The sequence below is a fragment of the Callorhinus ursinus genome, unplaced genomic scaffold (assembly GCF_003265705.2).
Source record: "Callorhinus ursinus isolate GAN/ISIS: 27379988/994484 unplaced genomic scaffold, GSC_fseal_2.0 scaffold5, whole genome shotgun sequence".
Lineage (NCBI taxonomy): Eukaryota > Metazoa > Chordata > Mammalia > Carnivora > Otariidae > Callorhinus > Callorhinus ursinus.
The window spans coordinates 41,235,367-41,256,391 of record NW_027397067.1 but is presented as its reverse complement, the minus strand read 5'-3'; the positions used below and the strand labels follow the sequence as shown (position 1 = coordinate 41,256,391).

The 21,025-nt window shown below is 43.8% G+C and overlaps 1 protein-coding gene across 1 annotated transcript in view; it reads left to right on the top strand.

The window, feature by feature from the left end:
* The window catches only part of CDH17 (cadherin 17), a 64,536-nt gene that overhangs the window by 32,647 nt on the left and 10,864 nt on the right, over positions 1-21,025 (top strand). Inside the window, exons 10-14 of the mRNA XM_025871489.2 lie at positions 1,091-1,306; positions 4,938-5,014; positions 6,942-7,133; positions 15,470-15,714; positions 18,580-18,710. Coding sequence (XP_025727274.1) covers positions 1,091-1,306; positions 4,938-5,014; positions 6,942-7,133; positions 15,470-15,714; positions 18,580-18,710 — 861 coding nt within the window. The remainder of the gene's footprint in view (positions 1-1,090; positions 1,307-4,937; positions 5,015-6,941; positions 7,134-15,469; positions 15,715-18,579; positions 18,711-21,025) is intronic.

Here is a 21,025-nt window from a genome sequence, read left to right as displayed (position 1 = left end):
ACAGGAATAAAATACAAAGGGCCATAACCCGCAGCAAGGCGGGGGATGTGTGCCTGTTCTTTGCCCTGTGTTATCTGCAGCGTGGGGTCGGTCTCTGCAGTTGTTGCACGAAGTTGCTTAGAAGCAAGCCACAGTTGGCTTTTCCTTGTCGAGTTACACCATTTGTCTTGTCTATCAGTGTCCAAGGATGGCTGGAACACATTACCACAAACTTGGCTTCAAACAACAGAAATGTATTCTCTCACAGTTCCGGAGGCCAGAAGTCTAAAATCAAGATGCCAGCTAGGAGAGAATTCTTCCCAGCCTCTTCTAGCTTCTGGTGGCTCCTGGCATTCCTCACTGCTTATGGCCTAACTCCAGGCTCTGCCTCCTCCTTCACATAGCCACCCCCTCTGTGTGTGTCTCGTGTCATCTCATCTTCTAATAAGAACACCAATCACTAGATTTAGGCCTACCCTAAGTCCAGGATGATTTCATCTCAAGATCCTTAACAAATCACATCTGCAGAGGCTTTATTTCCAAATAAGGTCTATTTGTTATGGGCTGAATTCTGTCCCCCCTAAAATGCATATGGTGAAATCCTAACCCTCAGTACTTCAAAGGGGGACTACTACTTAGAGCTAGGGTCTATAAAGAGGTAGTTAAGGTAAAATACTGTCATTATGACTAATGTCCTTTTAAGAAGAGAAAATCTGGACTCAGACATGTCTGGAGGAATGACCATGTGAAGACACATGAAGATAGTCATCTAGAAGTCAAGGAGAGAAGTCTCAGAAGAAACCAGCTCTGCCGGCCCCTTAATCTTAGACCTTTAGCCTTCAAAAACTGTGAGAAAATAAATTTCTGTTGTTAAATTTGCCCAGTCTGTAGTGCTTTGTTATGCTGGCCCTATCAGACTAATAATATACTGCTCAACACACTACATTATGGCAAGTGTTAGAAGAATCAAATGAATGTAAGAACTTTAGTCTGCTACTCAGAGGGATTTACAGCACTTTCTAGGAACGTGCTTATCCAGTGAAACCATTTTGAATACAGTAAATTAAATAGAATCTGTAATGGATGGATTCCTTTTATTCTTTCTCCACAGGGAGCAATATAGGGACTTTTATTGCCCATGACGATGATGAAGAAAACACTGCCAACAGTGTTTTAGTATACAGAATTGTGGATCAAATCCCCACATTTCCCAAGGAAGGACTTTTCCTGGTCCAAACCTACTCAGGAGTGTTCCAGTTAGCTGAGCAGTCCTTGAAGAAGCGAGACACTCCTCAGTACAACCTGACAGTAGAGGTGGCTGACAAAGGTTAGTATCACATTCACTGTCAAAAGTGAAAATCCCTGTTTTCCTTCTAGTTGTGCTTTGTTAGACTGCTCTGATGCCCGGGTGTATTACAGGATGCCATCTGAGAGCTCTTGCTTCCTTCGTAAGACACACATGGAGCACAGAGGCAGTTGGTCCAACGTGGTATAGGCCAGAGTTACAGCTCAGGCAACATTATTGTATTGGTTCCAGTCCTCTGAGAAGCAGATGCCAAAAGGGGATTAAATGTATAAGGATTTTATTAGGGGAAAGGCCCATGAGAAAAAAAATGGGGGGGATGGCCTGAGAAGGTTGGGGGAGCCATCAGACCACAGTACAAGCCTAACCCTGAGTGAAGGAAAGCTGGTGGGAGTACCATAGACCACAGAGAGTCAAAAAAAATTGGCCAAGGTCCCTGGGAAGTCCAAAGTTGTCCATTGAATGAATCTGTGATCTCCTAGAATATGGCTGTCTTGGCCTGCCTGCCTTGCCTAGTCACTGGCTGGGGGCAGCCCATGGGGAGCAAGTCCTCCGTGCAAACATGCTGCTGCATTTCAGAGCACAGCAGGGAGCCATCATCAATTAAGTTCCCTGTTGTTGGAGGTCGGCAAGGCCTATTCTCATGGCCACTGAGATCATGACCCAGAATATTAATTGTATTTTCCAATTCTCCCTTTTGGACTCTAAAGACTCTATTGTATGAAAGTGGAGGAGGAATGCATCATTGGGGAAGGTCTGTCTTCTATCACCCCTCACTTGGCCATGAGACGTCAGGAGACATTGTTCCTGACTCCTATATAATTTCAAAGCAAGTCGTTCTTAATCTTTGTTGGCTCACAAGACCCTTTGAAGATCTGATGAAAACTGTGCGTTCTCTAACAAATGCACACATTTTTGGATGATTGTGCACAGACACACAAAAACACATGTATTCAGAGCCAGATTGATTTTGGGGGCACACACACACACACTCCTAGGTTAAGAATCTTTCTCTGAGTTAATGAGCACCCAATCTCAGATGACCAAACAGTTCAGTAATCATCGTGCTGGGAGTCACAGACTATATAGGTATGGAGAAGAAAAGAGCATCATTTCACACCACTCCTCTAATTTCCCCCTTTGTACAGATGTTGACATACTGAAGAGAATTAGGGTTTAACAGGCCCCCAATAAAGACTTTTTGGAAGTTAGTAATTTGGCAAATAGTGAGGACCTAGTATATGTCTAGAATTATGTTAAGAGGTACAACAGAAGTGAGTATAATAAATCATCCCTGCCTATGGTGAATTAACGATTTCACACCATTAACCATCCATTCTTTCAGCAAACAGTTATTGAGCACTTACCTTGCATGAGACACCATTCAAGGTATTGAAGATACACAGGTGAATAAGACCCAGGGTCTGTCCTCAAGGGGCATTCATGATAAAGGAGATGGACATGTGAATGAATAAATTACAAGAAACATGTACAAGGTAGCCCATGAAGGAAATGAGTGACTTAGTGGAGGGAGAGAGCAGGTCAGGCTTTCTGGAAGAGGTGTCATTGAGCTGAGTTTTGAAGGATGAATATGACAAGTTACAAAATAGTGCAGAGCTTATGGAGGAGAAGAAATTCCATCTACAAATGCATGGAGACCTGAAGTAATGTGAGGCTGTAAGAGCATAAGGTGGAAATCAGATTACAAATTGTCTATGTTCGTGAGTACATCTATAGAAAATAGGGACCAGATCACAAAATAGATTTATACATAAATAGATATGCATGCAGATGGAATTAAACATAAATTGTGCACTAATATAGCCTAGAGACTAGGCTTAATTAACATAGCTTTCCATAAGATTGGAGAGGGCTCGCTACCCAGGAGGCCACACTACTGGCCCAAGTGAGGTTTGTGCAGAGCTGGGAGCCAGCGAGTTCAGGTCCTGGGAAACCACCCCCCTTCCATCCCCGAACCATTGTTAACCATTCTTGTTGTCCTCAAATGTTCTGGGGACTGACCCCAGCTTTTATCAGCATCCATTATTATAATTCAATTGTTATTAGATCATAAGCCTGGCCTCATGTCCAGTGCATTGGACACCATCTCTGGAGTTAGACTGCCTGAGTGTATCTGTTGGGATCCCAGCAGGAAACGAGGAATAACCAAGAAGAGTTTAAAGAAGAGATTATTTGTAAAGGTTGTGGGCAGGGTGAAGGGAAACCAACTGGCGGCGCGAAGCGCAATGGACAGCCTCCCTCCACGGAGATGTGAAGGGGCGATTGAAGGCAGCATTCCACAAAGGAACAATACTTTTGCCTACAGAAGAGGCTACTGGGAGAAACTACCTCCCGACCTCTCTCCTCCTACCCCTCCTCCCATCCCCTGGCAGGAGCCAGGGTGCCCGGATGCAGTCTCTGAGGTCAGCCTCCCGGGACACGGAGCGGGGTGGAAGGGTGGAGAGCGGACAGAGAAGGCAAAGTGAGCACAAGGATTTGAATTCTGGCTTGACCACTAGTTAGTTGTGTGACCTCATTCTGGTTACCTAACTTCTCTATCCTGTGGCTTCCTCATTCATGAACTAAATGAGGACGATCATAGTATCTACGTCATGAAACTTGTATGACAATGAAATGAGTAATGCTGGTAAAGCACTTCATACAGGGCCTGGTACACAGAGAGTGCTGACAGTTTGTATTATGACAAGAACTCCAGTTCTGTTGTTATCTACATTTTATAGATTAACTAACTGAGACGCAGAGACCTCGAGAGACACACATCTGATAAGTTTTCCCACATCTGATAAGGGGCAGAGTCAGAATTCAACAGTGGGACTCCTGAGCCCTGAGTCTTAGCTATTATACAACACAGTACATCATGGTTTAGAGCCGTGGCAACCCCAACAGAGAACCTGTCACGTTGTTTCTCATTCTGGATATTTCCCTGGCACCCCATCCCCACCTGCATTCCATGCTCATCTTGGACCTTGCTTGAACCTGCAATCTCGGACTAGATCTTTGAATTGTCAAACCCACCCCATAAAGCCTGTGTCATTTTCCCAGGGTTCCATGAGCTACTTCTGACCCCCTGTTGCCTCCCACAGTCTGGGTAGCCAGCCCTCTTGAAGGGGGCTAACTGTACTGCTTCCTCCCTCATTTGGAGGAATAGGCACCTGACTTTCCCACCATGGAGGACAGAGGAGATGCAGGATGGTAAGTGCCGGAAGTGTTCAGAGAAGGAAAGACAGCTGGCTGGGTGACTCAGGGAAGTCTTTCTGGAAAGATAGTTTTGCTCTAGGTTTTGAAGGCTACATGGTTTCACTAGTTGGAAAAGAGAGGTTGCTTCACAGGAAAAAAAACCCCCAAAAACAAACAACCAGTCTTGATGAGAAACGAGTCTTACCCGGGAAGGAGCGGTTGGAGGACAGTGGGACACCCAGGGAAGCTTCTCTCAGAGCTTTCTCCAGCCTCCTTTTGCTGACCGTCTTGTGGGTGTGGGTGGGGAGCAGAGGATCCTGTCCCCACAAACACTGCATGTCAGTAGCAGAGTTGTGGCTGTGACTGTCACTTCCCTTGCCAATGTGTTTCTTGCAGATTTCTAGTTTTAACACATGATGTTTAATGAATATTTTTGTGATTTGACTTTGATTTTCAGATTTCAAAACCCTCTGTCATGTGCAGATCCATGTTATTGATATCAATGACCAGATCCCCATCTTTGAAAAATCAGATGTGAGTATAGTAGTTTTCACCTGTTGTTTTATCTTTGCTTTGTTCATATTACTTGACCCTTACTTCTGGGATAAAGACACAGCAAGTGGTTAGGAAAAATTCCAGACTTTAAAGGTAGCTTTCTAGTCAGTACACTGGTAACAAACCCGGACACCATCTTCATTGGAAATCTTCAGAGAACAATGGCATTCACTGTTAGAGTATCTGGGAACATCTGTTTATAAACTCCCAATGGCTCATTTCTTCCAAGGGCTTGCTTAAAAGCTGCAATGACAAGCTTTGTCAAATTGAAAGGAGTTGAATGGCTACTTGCATTTTGTCCTTATATATTTTGTGACAGTGAATGGATTACCGCTAGGTCTCAAACAAGCATTTTTTTTTAGTCAAAAACTTAATATTTGGAATACTGGTGATTTAAACTCTGTTTGCAATAACTGGGTAAGAGAAAGAGAAAGGAAAAACTGACCTCTCGGTTAAGCCAAAGAAGAACGTGCTTAAGACATTTGCAAGAATTAGGAAAATTGGGCAGAAAGAGCAGGGGAAAAAAGACCAGTTGAGAGAACATCAAGAAAAACGTTCACTTATTTGATATTTTGGGCTTTAAACTTGGGCGTGGCTTTACCACTGCTTCCCTTAAAAGGGAGGTCTCTATTCTGGAGCAGAGAGAAGTCCATTTGACTAGACTGTTTTGTCGTGTTTGAAGTCACTTATGGGACAGCCCAGAGCCCTGTGATGATGATCATAAATCAAAATAGGGACAAGGCTGTGACAAACAAAGGAAATTGAGTTATGAGAGGGTTTGGGGTGGCAAGAGGTGTGACTGAACTTAAGGGGTAGCAGGTGCTGGGGCCCCACAGGCATGAGATAAAGAGCCCATTCCTTTTCAGTCTCCACGAGCCTTTCCTTGGGTTGTGGTTTTCTTGTGTTGCATCTAGACAGTGGTTTTACATTGAGGATAAGAAGATCCTGCTTTGGGAGTTGGAAATGCAAACTGCACCCTAGAGAGAGCAAGTGGGTGTCTGTCATCGCCCCAGACTTTCCCTGGGCCCTGCCTGTTACCATCTTTAAGATCATGATGCCAACAGAGATGACCTGGGGGCTTTTCAGCAGAGAGGTGGGGGTTGGTCCAGGCCAGTGAGCAAGAACACAGGCTTTGGAGTTGGACAAGCATGGGCCTGAGTCCCAATTCTGTGACTCACTAGCTGTGAGCTCCTGGGTGGGGTTTACCTCTCCAATCCTTTGCTTTTCTGCCAAGTGGAAATGACAGTATAGCTACTTGATAGGGTGCTTTGTTGCTTATCTTTTCTGAGTCCTTATCATGTGCCAGGCATTAAGGGGGTTTACATTCTTTATCTCTCTCAATCCCCACAGCAAACAAGACATAGGTTGTATTGCTATTATTTCCATAAGACAGATGATGAAACTGAGACTTGAGGAAATGAGGTGACTTACTTCAGGTCACCCGGCTACTAAGTGGCAAGCTGAGGATTCATCCCCAGGCTGTTTGACTCCAAAGTTCAGCCTCTTAACCTCTCTTCCTTGGTGGATTACCGATTAACTAAAATAGTATATGTAAAATGCCTGCCACAATTTAGGTACTCAACACATAGTCGCTATTTATTTATATCATCACCAGTATAATAATTGCAGTTAATAAACGTATTGGATGTGAGAAGGGGAATCTGTTTTAGAATCCTACCAGTAGCTCCCCGAGACATGTTTCTTGGTGCAATGGATATCAGTCTACGAGGATGACTGATGTCAAAATCAATGACCACACATTTATTGGTAGGAAAACATGCTTGGTAAGTATTGATGCAAACTATGATTTGTGTTCATTGTGGATCCAAAGAGATAGATTTGCCCTTTGGCGATTGTGCTTGATGACAATGGACATTCTCATTTCCTTCCCCTGTTTTTTTCTTAGTATGGAAACCTAACCCTTGCTGAAGACACAGTCGTTGGGTCCACCATCTTAACCATCCAGGCCACAGATGCTGATGAGCCATTTACTGGGAGTTCTAAAATCCTGTATCGTATTATACAGGGAGACAGTGACAGGCGACTGGGGGTTGACACAGATCCCCAAACCAATGCTGGATATGTTATAATTAAAAAGGTAAAGAACCTCTTTAATGGATTTTTTTTTCTTTTTTATAAAGCACGTTTCTTATGACAGTGCAAGGATCGATAAGCAGAGGTAGTGCATTAGCTGTTACCTTTCAGGTGTGGTGAGGGCCTCCTAGAGCACTCACTCATTCTCATCCTCCTGAAAGACAGGAGGCCAGGATTCTCGTTCTGGGTCTGTTGCTAACTGAGCAAGTAACCTTTGTGGAGGGAGGTAGGGTTGCCATATAAAATACGTAAAACATAGGATGAACGATTTTTTTAGAAAAAGTATGTCCCATGCAATATTTGGGACATACTTCTACTAAAAGAACTGTTTGTTGTTTACCTCAAGTTCAAATTTAACTAGGTGTTCTGTATTTTTATTTGTTAAATCTTGGGAGTGGGGAGGTTTTGCTGAGGGTTTTACCTCTCCTTTTGCAAATGTGGGGCATTAGACTGGATGAGCCCTCTGAGCCCTTAAGGCTGTAGACCCTCTAATGTGTCAGCCATAGACTCTTCTTAAATAATGACTCCTTTCAAGGTTTAAAAGACTTACCCTTTCCTCCTATCCTTCCTGCCAACCCCCTACTTTCATCTTTTATGATATTGCTAAGCTCACTGGCTCTCACGTTATCTTATCTTCTGTAAGCACTAGGAAGTCTAGAGCCAAAGTCTTGATTACTATAGTCCCTGCTTCTTTGTGCAGGATCTTTCTATCTTCCCTCAATCTTCTCCCACCCCCTACTGTATACACCTAAATCTTGACCTTTTTCTCCATGGCTGCCTCATGTATGCTTTCGAGCATGTAAATGGTTTACCAGATGACTCAATAGGAAGCATCACTCAATGTCATCTGACATATCCGGAATTATAAGGGGTCAGAGTTATAGCAATAGTGGGTCAGTAGGCATGGTTGGGTGTCGATGGTTTATGGTGCAGTGCGCTAGAGGCTGCAAAAAAGGCTCAGGAGGAAAGTTTTAGATCAGAATCAAGGAAAGCTGAAGAGGGAGACAAAGGAGAATAATTTCACAGAGGATGGATAGAAGCATGGGGATAAAAGCGCTAGTGCCAAAGTGAGCCTGGGGGCAGAGTGTCGCGATTCTGATCCTATTATTACCGTGTGCTTCACCTCCAACGAAGGGCCTCATGGGGCTCCAGCAGTGAGGTGTGTGTGAGGACCAACTGAAACCATCCTGTGTTCCAACCAGGATCCTGTGTCAGTCTGACATTTGGAAAAGGACTGGGGACGACTCCCCCCACCCTGTTCATGGCTGTCTGTATGGAGAAGAAGAATTGCAGAAGGCTCAGATAAAGGAAAGGGCAGTTTTCAGAGTTGGCAGTGGGTGGTCCAAGCAGCAGGCTGGATCCTTTCCCAGTAGGAGGGGACAGACAGCTCCCAGTTTCTCCCAGGACCAGAGCTCACTAGCCATCTAAGACAAGATAGAGACCTGCCCATCTCGGTACGAACTATTCCCACATGTCAGCGTTTTCTCGTGGTGGCTTGTTGTGAGCCAACTTGTTAATTTGACCATTTGTGGCTAATGGGCACCTTTAGGGAAATGTTGGTGAGCCCGAATGATTAGTGGTGGGTGTGAGCTGTGAGTAGCCTTCCACACAACCTTGACATGAGGAGGTATGTTACAATCCAGCAGGCTTCTGACCAAAATCCTTGTCACATCCTTATTGTTTTGTGGTTGTATTCCTAGTGTCTGGAATGCTGCCTGGCATATAGGAGAGTTTGATAAGTATTGGTTGGCTGAATAAATAATTGAATTCTGTCCTATACACAGTTATTAACAGACAGGCACAAAAACAGTCATCCAACTTGTGCTTTAGGCCTGTGAAGTCCTAGCTCTCTGTCCTTCGGGCACAAAGGATTTGTCTGACTGTCCAAAGAAAAGGGATCCGAGACAGAGACAGAACAGAACTGGAGTACTAGAACTCTGAAGGGTATAGGCTGCTGGACTAGCCAGATGCTCACACTCTCGTTCATGTGACGACTGAGAGATTATAGTATATTTTAAACCAAACCGCATGTCTTGGATACCACTAATAGCACCACCTTCCTCTCTTTGTAAGATCACTCTGCTAATTAACAAACCTTCTAGTGCTGCTTGAGCTAGTTGTAGCTCAAGGCCTGCAGTAGCGGTCTCTGGAGTGTGCATCTCTGATTAAGATCTCTTCAACGCTCAGCAACAACTGACCCTAAGGTGTGGATTCTTGATTAGGATACACCAAATGTTAACCAGCCGCCCTTAGGACGTCTGTATTCACTATGACAGATGCATGTATTTATACTGTTTTTAGTGTTTTAAATAAATTAGACTCTATAATGTGGTTACTTGTGTATGACTTAGGCTTCTAATTCCTTACGCAATTAAGCTGCTAGGGGACTACCACTGCTTTTGAACCATTGTGTTAATCATTTTTTAATGTTTAAAACTAGTGTAAAAGAAAAAAACACATGGGGCACCTGGGTGGCTCAGTCGGTAAGCGTCTGCCTTCGGCTCAGGTCATGATCCCAGGGTCCTGGGATCGAGTCCCGCATCGGGCTCCCTGCTCGGTGGGAAGCCTGCTTCTCCCTCTCCCACTCCCCCTGCTTGTGTTCCCTCTCTCACTGTGTCTCTCTCTGTCAAATAAGTAAATAAAATCTTTAAAAAAAAACACATAACATGGAATCTATCCTCTTACATTTTATAGTGTACCTTCTCTATATGCCCACTGTTGTAGAGCATCTCTAGATCTCTTTTGCTTGCAAGAATGAAACTCTATGTTCCTTGAACAGCAGCTCCCCCTTTCCCCCACCATCCAGCCCCTGGTGACCACCATTCTGCTTTTTCATTTCTGTAAGTTTGACTCTTCCAGGTAGCTCAAAGAAGTGAAGGCAAACATAATTTTTCCTTCTGTGACTGGCTTTGCTTAATGTCCTCAAGTTTCTTCCATGCTGTAGCATATGGCAGGATTTTCTTCTCTTTTAAAAGGCTGTATAATTTTCCATTGTGTGTATATACCACATTTTCCTTATCCATTCATTTGTCAGTTGACATTTTGGTCGTGTTCACCTCTTGGCTACCGGGATTAATGCTGCATGATCATGGGAGAGCAAATACTATGTTTTCAGTTCTTTGGGGTAAATAGTCAGGAGTGGATTGCTGGATGATATAAGTTGTTCTAGTTTTCAGTTTTTTGAGGAACCTCCAGGCTGTTTTCCACAGCAGCCGTAGCATTTTACATTCCCACAAACAGTGCGTTAGGTTTCCAGTTTCTCCACATCCTCGTCAGCACTTGTTTCTTAAGTTTGATGATGGCCATCCTAACAGGTGTGGTTTTGATTTGCATTTCATTGATGAGTAGTGATGTTGAGCATCTTTTAATATATCTGTTGGCTAGTTGTATGTCTTCTTTGGAGAAATGTCTCTTCAGGTCCTTTGCCTAGTCATTTCTAGGTAAAAATCAGGTCATTTTGGTTTTTTATGCCAGTGAATGCAGGAGTTTCTTTTTAATACGATGCATATCACCTCTCATCAGATACATGGTTGGTAAAATAATCTCTCCCATTCTGTAGGTTGCCTTTTCATGCTGCTGCTGATTTCCCTTGCTCTGCCGAAGCTTTTCAGTTTGATGTAACCCCACTGGTGTAGTTTTGCTTTACAGCCTGTGCTTTTGGTGTCCTACCCAGAAACTAAGTTTCTTAGTCACCTTTCTATCAGCAACTGTTCACCTGAATTACAAATGTGCTAATTGTGGGCAGATTTGGCCTAGGAAGCCCTATTGCCTGACTGTAGTCCGCTTCACTTTACAGAGCATGTCTGCATCCCTTCTTCTTAGTGCCCCACCCTGACCCCAGCCAAGGCACAGCTAAGCTCCACTGTACAGGTGAGGTTCGGGTCTCCCAGCCATGGCAGAGCTGGGAACTTGACCCCAGGCTTCTGGCTCCTCTAACCAGAAACCAGAAACCATGAGGGAAATGGTTTCTATTGAGGCCTGGTGTTGCCACCTACTAGCCCTGTGACCTTGACCATACGGGGTCAGATCTCAAAGCTTCAGTTCTCTCATCTGTAAAAATAGGCAAAATGGTGGCACCTTCTTGGATGCCGGAGGATTAAACGCGAAAATACATATATAGCTCTTAGCCCAGCACCCGGCACACAGTAAACTTAATAAATGTCCAGGGTTATTTGAATTCTGATTAATTTGAGCTAATTTAGCATCTTTCATTTCTGACACTACATGTGTGCGTTTTCCACACCAAGCAGTTCTTTGACACCGGCCTGAAGGCCTACGATTTAACTCAATTCTGGGACTACCTACCTGGAGATAGCACAGACTCCACAGGCTAAGGGCTCAGTCCCAAGAGACTGCCCCTTCTTCGGAAGCCAATTGCAAATCGCAGGTTGTCACCTGTACTTTGGAGTGACTGGCTGTAAGTTGGCTCTGTGACTCCCTCCTTGGGTCCCACCACTTGCTAAAATAGCTCACAGAACTCAGAGAAACATGGACATTGACTAGTTTATTGTATCATGGATATGATAAAGGACACAGGGGGACAGCCACATGAAAAGAACCAGAGGGCAAGGTCTGGAAAGTTTCCCCAGTGCAGGAGCTTCTGCCTACTCTTGAGTTGGGGTGCCCCATTCTCCCAGAACATGGGATATGTTCACCAACCTGGAAGCTCTCTGAACTTGTGGGATTTTTATCGAGGCTTCATCATAAAGACAGGGTTGATCATTAACTCAATCTCTAGCTTTCTCTTCCTTTCCTGGGAGGTGGAGGTGGGGCCAGAAGTGTTTGATCTTTCCGGTGAGCAGCCTCCATCCCGTAGCAACCCAGGAGCCCATCAAGAATGGCTTCATTAGAACAAAAGGTATTCCTCTCACCCAAGAAATTCCAAGGAATTTAGGAGCTCAGTGTCAGGAACCAGGGGCAGAGAACAACATATATTTTTTCTATTCTTTCACGTGCCAACGTGATGCTGAGGATTAAACAAGTTTTGGAAATGCTGTCCTCCTCAATATTTATTGCCGCCCAAAACTCTGGCCAGTTGTGCAATAGAACATGACAGTCTTGGGGCCAAGTGGGTATCAGGAGCCGCAAGTCTATTCCTTTGAGTCCTGCCTGGCTTATTGATAATTCCCCTTGGGATCCCCTTTTTGAAATTTGGGGTTTTGTTTCAGCTTTAATTTCTTTAAATGCAAACATTGTCACTTCTCTATCATGGCTGGTCTTTTTGAATTCTCAGTCCTTGACCTGTTTTTAACTAGCTTAAGTGTCATTTGGAAAAGTAATGCACACACCTTTTTCCTCGTCACTGATCACTGGTGACAATGTTACATATCCCCAGTCTGCACTCCTCTCCCTCAGCTTTTCTATCTTTGCCTCCAGGTTGAATCTAAATCACTGGGTTTGATTTAACTCAAGGAGTTGTGTGAAGAGGAGAGGTGGCCTGAGCATGTTTTGTGAGCTCATTTGATGACTGTATCTCATCAGATGGGACCCATGACCATCCCAGGAGGCCACGATAGGTCTCTTGACTTGGCCTTGCAGGCACGTCCCCGTGTTATGAATGACGATACACAGGGTTTGACAAGGCTTCTCCTTGATTAAGTTCTGCTGATGATCATTTGCTAATTTAGCATCTTTCATTTCTGATTTTTTCCCTGGAAGATCTGGCTCAGTGTTTTTCCTGGTGTGAAAGTTAAGCACTCTGATCAATGGCAGGCTGCTTCTTTCTCCTTTGTTCTTCCATTCAGTATATGTTTAAGGAGCACTGACACCCTCTCCTAACTGGTCTCCCAGTCGGGGATGGGTACCCCTCATGTGGCTGCTCCCAGAGTTATTTTCCTAAAACACAAATCTGACCACATCAGTTCTTGTGCCTTGTGCCTCCCTTTGCTCCTCAAGGATGACATTCCAGCTCCTTAGCTGGATGCACGGTCTTCTCTGTCATCTATTTCTACTCTCAGCCTCACGCATTCTATCTTGATGACACAGGCTGCTTCCCATTTGCAGACATAGTGTCTCATTTCTTTATCACCCACCTCTGGGGGCCACAGTGATGGGAAGGGAAAACCAGGGAGGTTCCTGAAGATCTGTTTGGTGTGAGGATGGGATGCACCTCTTCTGTCTGAGCACCCAGAGAGTGGAGCTGACTGCCTGAGCCTGGGCTTGGCTGGACCAGCAAGGAGCAGAGAGTGCATCCTTTGCCCACAGTGTAGGCTTGCTCTGGGGGCTGCTGTCTTTCTGTTCCAACTACCAGGCTTTCTTGGTTTGATGTCCCTGCCTTCATTCCCTGAGATGAAGAGTGGGTCTCTGGGAATCAAAAGCTCCTTGCATCCCACCCCCAGGTAAGGAGACCTATCAGACCACTTGGTGGTGATCAAAATGTCATCATGGGGCCATGGCCTGTAGACAGTGGGTGCTTAACTCTGTGAGCAACCTCTTTTCTACATCTCATCTGGCTTACAAAATTTTATATCCTTTATATTATATCCTGTCCATTGCTTCTTATTTCCTATCTCCAATGGCCTGGAATCTTCATACATAATTCTTTCTCGTCCATATGAACAACCTTTCTATTGTACTTTCTATTGAACTAGAAATTGGGTTGTGATGTTGTGTGTGTTTGTGTGTGCATGGAGGAGAGGGGTTTCTGGAGAGTGGGAATTTTCTCCAGAATCTCTTTTCCATTGGACCTCTCAAGGGCCCACGAAGACGGAGTCTTTCTCATCTTTCTATTTCTTGACTGATACACAATGGATACTGTGTGCCAAGGAAGAGAGAAGCAAAGATGAGTATAACACAGAGAGCTTATGCTTAGTAAGGATCTAAAATAGATAACCAAACAATTAGAGTCTTGAGTCAGAAACTAAGAGATTATAGAGGACATGGAGCTTGTCCATTTGGAGATAGCCGATGGGGTCAGATGTAGAGAGGAGAGTATTGAGCCAGCTCCTGCCTGAGTGGGAGAACTTTTTCAGATGTTAGGGAAGGGCAGGCCAAGCTAATGCAATCATGTGTCAAATCCTCCATGAGTTTTTCTGTTCATGAATGGATATTACCATTTTTGTTCAACTGATGAGAAACTGATATAAACTAAAGTTAAAAGACTGACAGCTCACCAAGAGATCCTGGGTCTTACAGGCCTGGGAGAGTGAATCAAATAATGTAGCGTCCATAATCCAAAATCCATAATGTACCTTTTCGTTCATTCGTTCCTTTGTTTTTGAGGCCCTGGGTACCATTGAAACCGTGACTGTATACTCTCCCTGGGAAAAAAACTCACATGTGCGCATAATATAAATATTTAGATTTTGGTTTCTAGGGCTTCACGGATTCCCAGAAGCCTTTTAATCCCAGATAAGAAGCCCAACTTTAGGGGCTATTCCTCTTCAGCAGGCCTTTCGGACTAGGATTTTTTTCCCCTCATAGAATCATGGACTCAATGTCTTGAGAGAGACCTTAAAAGTCACATAAAACCAGTTGCTGAAATGCTACGGAAGTCCTTTCTATGCTAGCCTGTCACACGTTGTTTAAGCCTGTTCTTGAAAGGTACCAGAGTTGGGAATTACTGTTTTTTGAAGCTACTCCTTCTGTCTTGGGTAGCCCTGTTAGATTCTTCCTCATACTACACTCAAGTTGGTTTCTTGATTCTTGATTCCTGGCTCTGTCCAGCATGGTCTGTCACAAGAGCAGATCCTCTATCTTTCAATTTTCTTTGCTAACCTCTCCTACCCTTTATGCAGGTAAGTTCTTTATTTTGGGGTTTGGATTCTGAGGTCCCTGGGAAATCATTCTCTATACAATGTGGATGTTTGTATATAAGCCTTTCCCTAGCTGTCTTCTGAGAATTTTCTTGAGAGAACTAGTAAGTTTCTGCTCGATGAATGAAGTATCCCAGGGTTACATAAATTTAAGGGATGCTGCATTAATTTCCTCTTCTAGGAGAGTCATAATGCAAATAGCATATTGAAAACTCTGATAAGTCCTGCAGCAGAGACTTTGGTTCTGTTATCATTCTGATAAGTAGATTTTTGTTGACACCAAATTGGGAACTGCTGCTCTGTAAGAAAGTATTTATTTATTTATAGAGAAAGAGAGAGAGTGTATGGGGGAAGGGGCAAAGAGAGAGGGAGAGAATCTTAAGCAGGCTCCATGCCCAACATGGGGCTCAATCTCACAACCCTGAGATCATGACCTGAGCTGAAATCAAGAGTTGGACACTTAACTGACTGAGCCACCCAAGCGCCCCTGTAAGAACGTTTTTAAAGGACCATTGGGAATGAATCTTTTAAGGGAGCCAATCATCCCCCAAATTAATTTTTCCTCTTTTTTTCTCCCCCTACACAGCCTCTTGATTTTGAAACAACAGCCATTCACGATATTGTGTTCCAAGCGGAAAATCCTGAGCCTCTGGTGTCTGGTGTAAATTACAACGCCAACTCTTCTGCCAAGTTCAGACTTATTGTGACAGATGTGAATGAAGTACCCAAATTTTCCGAGCATGTATACCAAGCAAAAGTCAGTGAAGATGTGGCTATAGGCACTAAAGTGGGCAATGTTACTGCCAGGGATCCGGAAAATCTGGATATAAGGTAGAGGAGAGCAGTACTGGGTAGGCCTAGCTGTGCTGGGACCATGGCCAATGAGGAGGAGGAAGGGCTGGGAGGGATAGAGAAGCTGGTCTGACTCCAGGGCTCTCTTCTAAGAAAGCAGCCAGTGATCTGAAGCTGTAGCCCAGGGCACAGGGTGGACATGACCTTGGTTCCAACAGTCGTCAGTACCCTGGGGCCATCAGTGAGAAATCAGGCTTAGGCAGGTGGGAAGCATGTCAGCTTCCATCCCAGCCCACTCACCACAAATCCCAGCTGAGGGCTGGTGAGTTCAGGAGATGGGGTCCAGAGACTGGGCTACCTAAAGCCAGGCTCTGTGTCTGTACCAGCCATGGGAGCCAGGGTTTGGGGGAGAGTTGCTATCCAACCCCTAAGGTGGACTGAAGTTCTTTCTAGACAGAGAGAATGAAGCAAAAGCCCAACTGGACAGACTCACCCACTTGATAGGGTTAAGGGAATCTTCTGGATGTAGAGTGCCTACCTTCTTTGGCTCTCCAGACAACAGGTCTGGGGTGACAAGACTCATTCCAGAGCCCACCCCTGGAGAGGCTAGTGCTCAGGCTGGGGTGGTTAAACAAAATGTGCAAATCTTTCCATCTTAGCAATTCTCAATCATTTTTTCCCCAGTGCAATAGGACCTACACAGATTTGTCTTAAACATGTGCAATGATAATTTGCCCAAGATATATATATGTTGTGTATACATCAATATCTATAACCTCTTTAAGACTGTATAGTTAATAAGCACATAGATAGGATTTGAGCCCAGATATTTTGCTTCTGTTTTATCACATTGGCATTACTGTCTGTGGCATAATGAATACTTCAGCTTAAACCATTGGCTTAACCCATTGCATATGGTTATGAATGACAATTCCTTAAATTTCTCAGAACACTTCAGGGGAGTCTTGCCTCCCAGTGAGCTGTCATTTAGGCATTTGAAATCACCTCTAAGACCTTTTTCTTTGTCAGGGAGTAAAGTTCCCACCTATTGTTTCATGTCCCATAAAGGCAAAGGGAAGAGAGAAACAACAGTGGGGGCTACGCTGTGTGATTTAGGGTAGATACTACTGTATACATCAGAGTCACAAAGTATGTTGGGGCACAAAATGTTTATAAGTTACAACCATTTACTGTTTAACAAATGCTTCTGTCTTCTCCATGAGAATGCTATAAAAATCATCAATGACAAGTAAATAAAAATTTGAGTTTATGAGTGGGCAAAACAAAAACATTCAAGAAAAGTTCTTGGATCGAGGAAAAGGTATACCGAAAATGCTATTAAATTGAAATCAGGAAGATGAGGAAGAAGACAGAGAAAGGGAGTGTCCTGTAAAAAGACAAATGAAAAGAGTGTTTCAAGAATGAGGAATAATCAATCAATAGTTCTGATGCTAGTAATAAGTCAGTTAAGAATTAAGGATGACTCCCAAGTTTTTGGCCTGAGTTCATTGTTTTTCTCTCAGTTCGGCAAACTCATAATCCATCAGCACCCAGTGGTCCTTTAAAAAAGTATATCAGATCATAGGACTCCTCCAAAAACCCTCCAAAGAGTTCCCATCTTACTCAGAATGAAATCCCAAGTACATAGGATTTCTTCTTCATCACCCGTACACACAGCCTAGCAGTGCTTGACATATAGAGCATACTAATATTATGAAAAAACTTAATTTGATGAAAGAACACATCCTGACTTTTTAATCATTCTCTTGCTTCTGGACATGTAGGTTGTTTCCAGTATTTTTTTTAATTGTATAAAATATTTTGAATCTATGTATGAATGTAATTCTTTTCTAACTTCAATTAAATTGTTTTTTATTTGGGGACAATTTCCGGAGGTGGTATTCTGTGGTCTGGAGACATGGACATCCTTATGGCTATGTTGTATTCCTTCCCAAGGGCTGCACTAATTGGTTTTCTGGTGGTTCTAGTCTTATCCCAGATTCATCTCTCATACACCTGCCAGTGAGTTCCACTGAAAACACAAATATGACTAGAACACCTTCCTGCTTAACAGCATTCTGTTGCTGCCCATTGCTTCCAATGATCTGGCTCTTTCCACCTCCCTGGCTTCATCTTTTGCCATCCACTGCTTCCCATTTTTATCCCAACACGGCTGGAATGCCCTACTCCCCCACACCACCGGGCTAGTCCTTGGCCTCTTCTGCACTAGCTCACACAGTTGCTCCTTCTTGAAGCATTCTTTTTCTTGCCTTAGTTAACATCTTCTGCTTCAGAAAGACTTCTCTGGGATACCAGGGCCCTTTTCATTGTATTTGCCACATTTTATTGGAACTATCTATTTCTGTGTCTGTCTCTTCCACTGGCCTAAGAGCCCCCCCGCCTTTTTCGGTAATCTGCGCTCTTGTTCTAATGTGCGCTATTTGCTAAGCACTCAGCAGATGTTTGTAGAATGAACAATTAATTCACTGTGCCACGAGTAGCCTCTGAGTATCCACCCATTCACCTAACATCTCCACCCCTGGGTGTCCAAGTTTTCTTGGAGGGAGTGGTTGGCTAATCAGTTTTCAAAGATGCTTCCAGGTTGTTTTAATTGGAATCCTTTGATTTCCAGGAAAGTTTAACTTTTTTCCTCCGGAGTTTGTGACTATACCTTTTTTAATAAAACAAACATAACTACGACTCTGTAAGGATGCGCAAATCCTCCTTTTGAAGGTGGACGGTATGCAAGTAAAGCATTAATAATATAAAATAATGATCCTTTAAATATGCTGTAAGGGATATGCAAGGGATGAGGCTGATAGAACAGCATAATGATCTTAAACTATCTTCGCATCTTCTCACAGAGTAATGTGGGTTTTCTTTTGCTCCTTTCACCTCATGAAGTTATTCCCTGAGAGACAATGGCAGAGGCTGGCTTAAAATTGACCCCGTCATGGGTGAAATCTCTACTGTGGCTCGGCTCGACAGGGAAGCTGAGAGTGTGTATCGGGTGCAAGTGGTGGCCACTGAAATAGGTGAGGAAAAAAAATAACAAATGATTAGGGGCTACACCGATAGACATGGGAGGGAAGGTGGGAGGTGGGTGGGAAGGTTCACTGGATCCGATTGTCAGAATATCTTCTAGTGGAAGGATGATAAAGGCACCGAAGGGGAGGGAAGTGCTCACACCTTTCTGGTTTGGTGCAAGGTGGGATCCACCGGCATCTCTCGGGCAAGGGTGCACCTGCAGGCTGGCCAGGCTGCAGGGGCGCTACTTCTGCTTGCTCTTGTTTCTTGTGGGGGCTACAGCTTCGGGGAAGGTTCCTGCATCTCTGCTGAACTACATCCCCTTCCTCCAAAGCGGTTGTGGGTTTCTCCTGAGAGCAGGGCCAAACCACTGCCCTGCTGACCTAGGCCATGACTTGCATCTTTAGCCTTAAATTGCAGTGGCTCAGGGCTGATCCATTCTGAAACAGAAAATGTTTTATGCCATGTTCTCAACTTCCATATGTGCCAGAATCACCTGGGAGCTTGTTCAATCAGATATAAAGGGTTCATCTCTGGAGACTCTGATTCACTAGGTTTGGGTGGCCCTGGGTATCTCTGTTTTGCTGAAATCGGGTGAGCTTTTGAAAGGAAAGACTTATTATATAGATAAGCCAAGGATGTTTGAATCATCCTATATAATCCTTGCATCCCACTTAATCTGGTCGTGGTGATATATATTCCTCTCTGACTTTGAATGTGGAGTTCCAGGGAACTTGAAAAATTAAAATAAACATACACACTTAGGAATAGTATGCTTACCAGTGATAAGGCTGGTGATTAAAACATTAGGTTTCTTTGCATTTAAATGGAATTTTCCAACTTAGTGTAGAAATTCTGTTGATCTTACGTGGGTTGAAGCCTCTAATTAAGTAGCAAATACATCTGCCCGGTTTACCGGAAAATGAGGATGGAACAAATTAGGACTAAATAAATACAGTTTTAGACCAAAAAAATAAACTTCTAAATGTGAGGCCCAGGAATTGGGAGGCGGAATGGGGAACATTCCAGTGGATGGGAATCATAAAAATGGTCCCTGCATGTGAAAGGATTAAGAAAAACAAAAGTGCCACAGTCAAGTTAAGCCAATGAGGGTAGAAATGCTGGAGTCTGTGCCAAATTTGGAACAGTTGTGTGCAAGCAGACATGCCTTGCTGAGGCGGGTCAGGGACTCGCTCTCTCCCTTGCTTGTTTCCAGAGGAGCACATTCCAATATCACATTGTATACATTGAACTCTTGATTTAAAAGCTCCCGATTCATCAGTAGGAAGTTTCTGGCTGAGCCTTTATGCCTCACATTCCACTACAACATACTGTGGAGATCAACACTTCACTTTGGATGTGTCCTAGAGACCTCTCACATTTTAGAAGTTCCATGAATCAAAACCAGGATCCCAAGCCCTGTTCCCTTTGTTGGCTCTGGAACGATGCAGATAGATGAAATGACTTCAAGAGCACCGTGGCTTTTCCTCCTTTGGTTATGCGTTGTCAGGGCCATGGAAGACAGTTGAAAAGCAAAGCAAGAGGACAAGGTTCACTGGAATTAAAGCAAGATGGGGTCAGAAACTGTGGAACTGGTATCTGATTGACGTCAGGGAGAATGAGAAGAGTCAGTGTTTACATTGCACTGGCAGCCCTGGTTTTCAGCACTTAGTGTAATAACTTAATCTTCATACAACACTCTAGGTAGGTGCTATTCTTGACCATATTTTATGGATGAGGAAGTCAAGGCACTGAGAAGTTAAGTAACTTGCTCACAATCACACAGCTACCATCTGTTAAGGCTACAGAGTTTAAATCTTTCACCGTTACATCATAGTAAATAATGTTTGTGCAGCCCTTTACTATTTTCAACAAACACTACGTGTGGGATCCTCACAAAGTCACATATCTTATAGCTGAAAAAATGATGCGTAGAAAACTTAACAAATGTGCCTAGGTCAGTGTTGAAGAGAAATTGTGGGCTCTAGAGTCAGACTTCCTGGGGTGGAAGCCTTTCTACTGCTGTGTGACCGTGGGATGTCACACAACTTCTCTGAACCTCAGTCTTGTCATCAGTAAATGCACATCGGAGTTGTTTTGAAGTAATATATACCCAAAGCAATCTATGCATTCAGTGCAATCCCTGATCAAAATAACACCAGCATTTTTCACAGAGCTAGAACAAACAATCCTAAAATTTGTATGGAACCACAAAAGACCCCAAATAGCCAAAGCAATCCTGAAAAAGAACAACAAAACTGAAGGCATCTTGATTCTGGACTTCAAGCTCTATTACAAAGCTGTAATCATCAAGACAGTATGG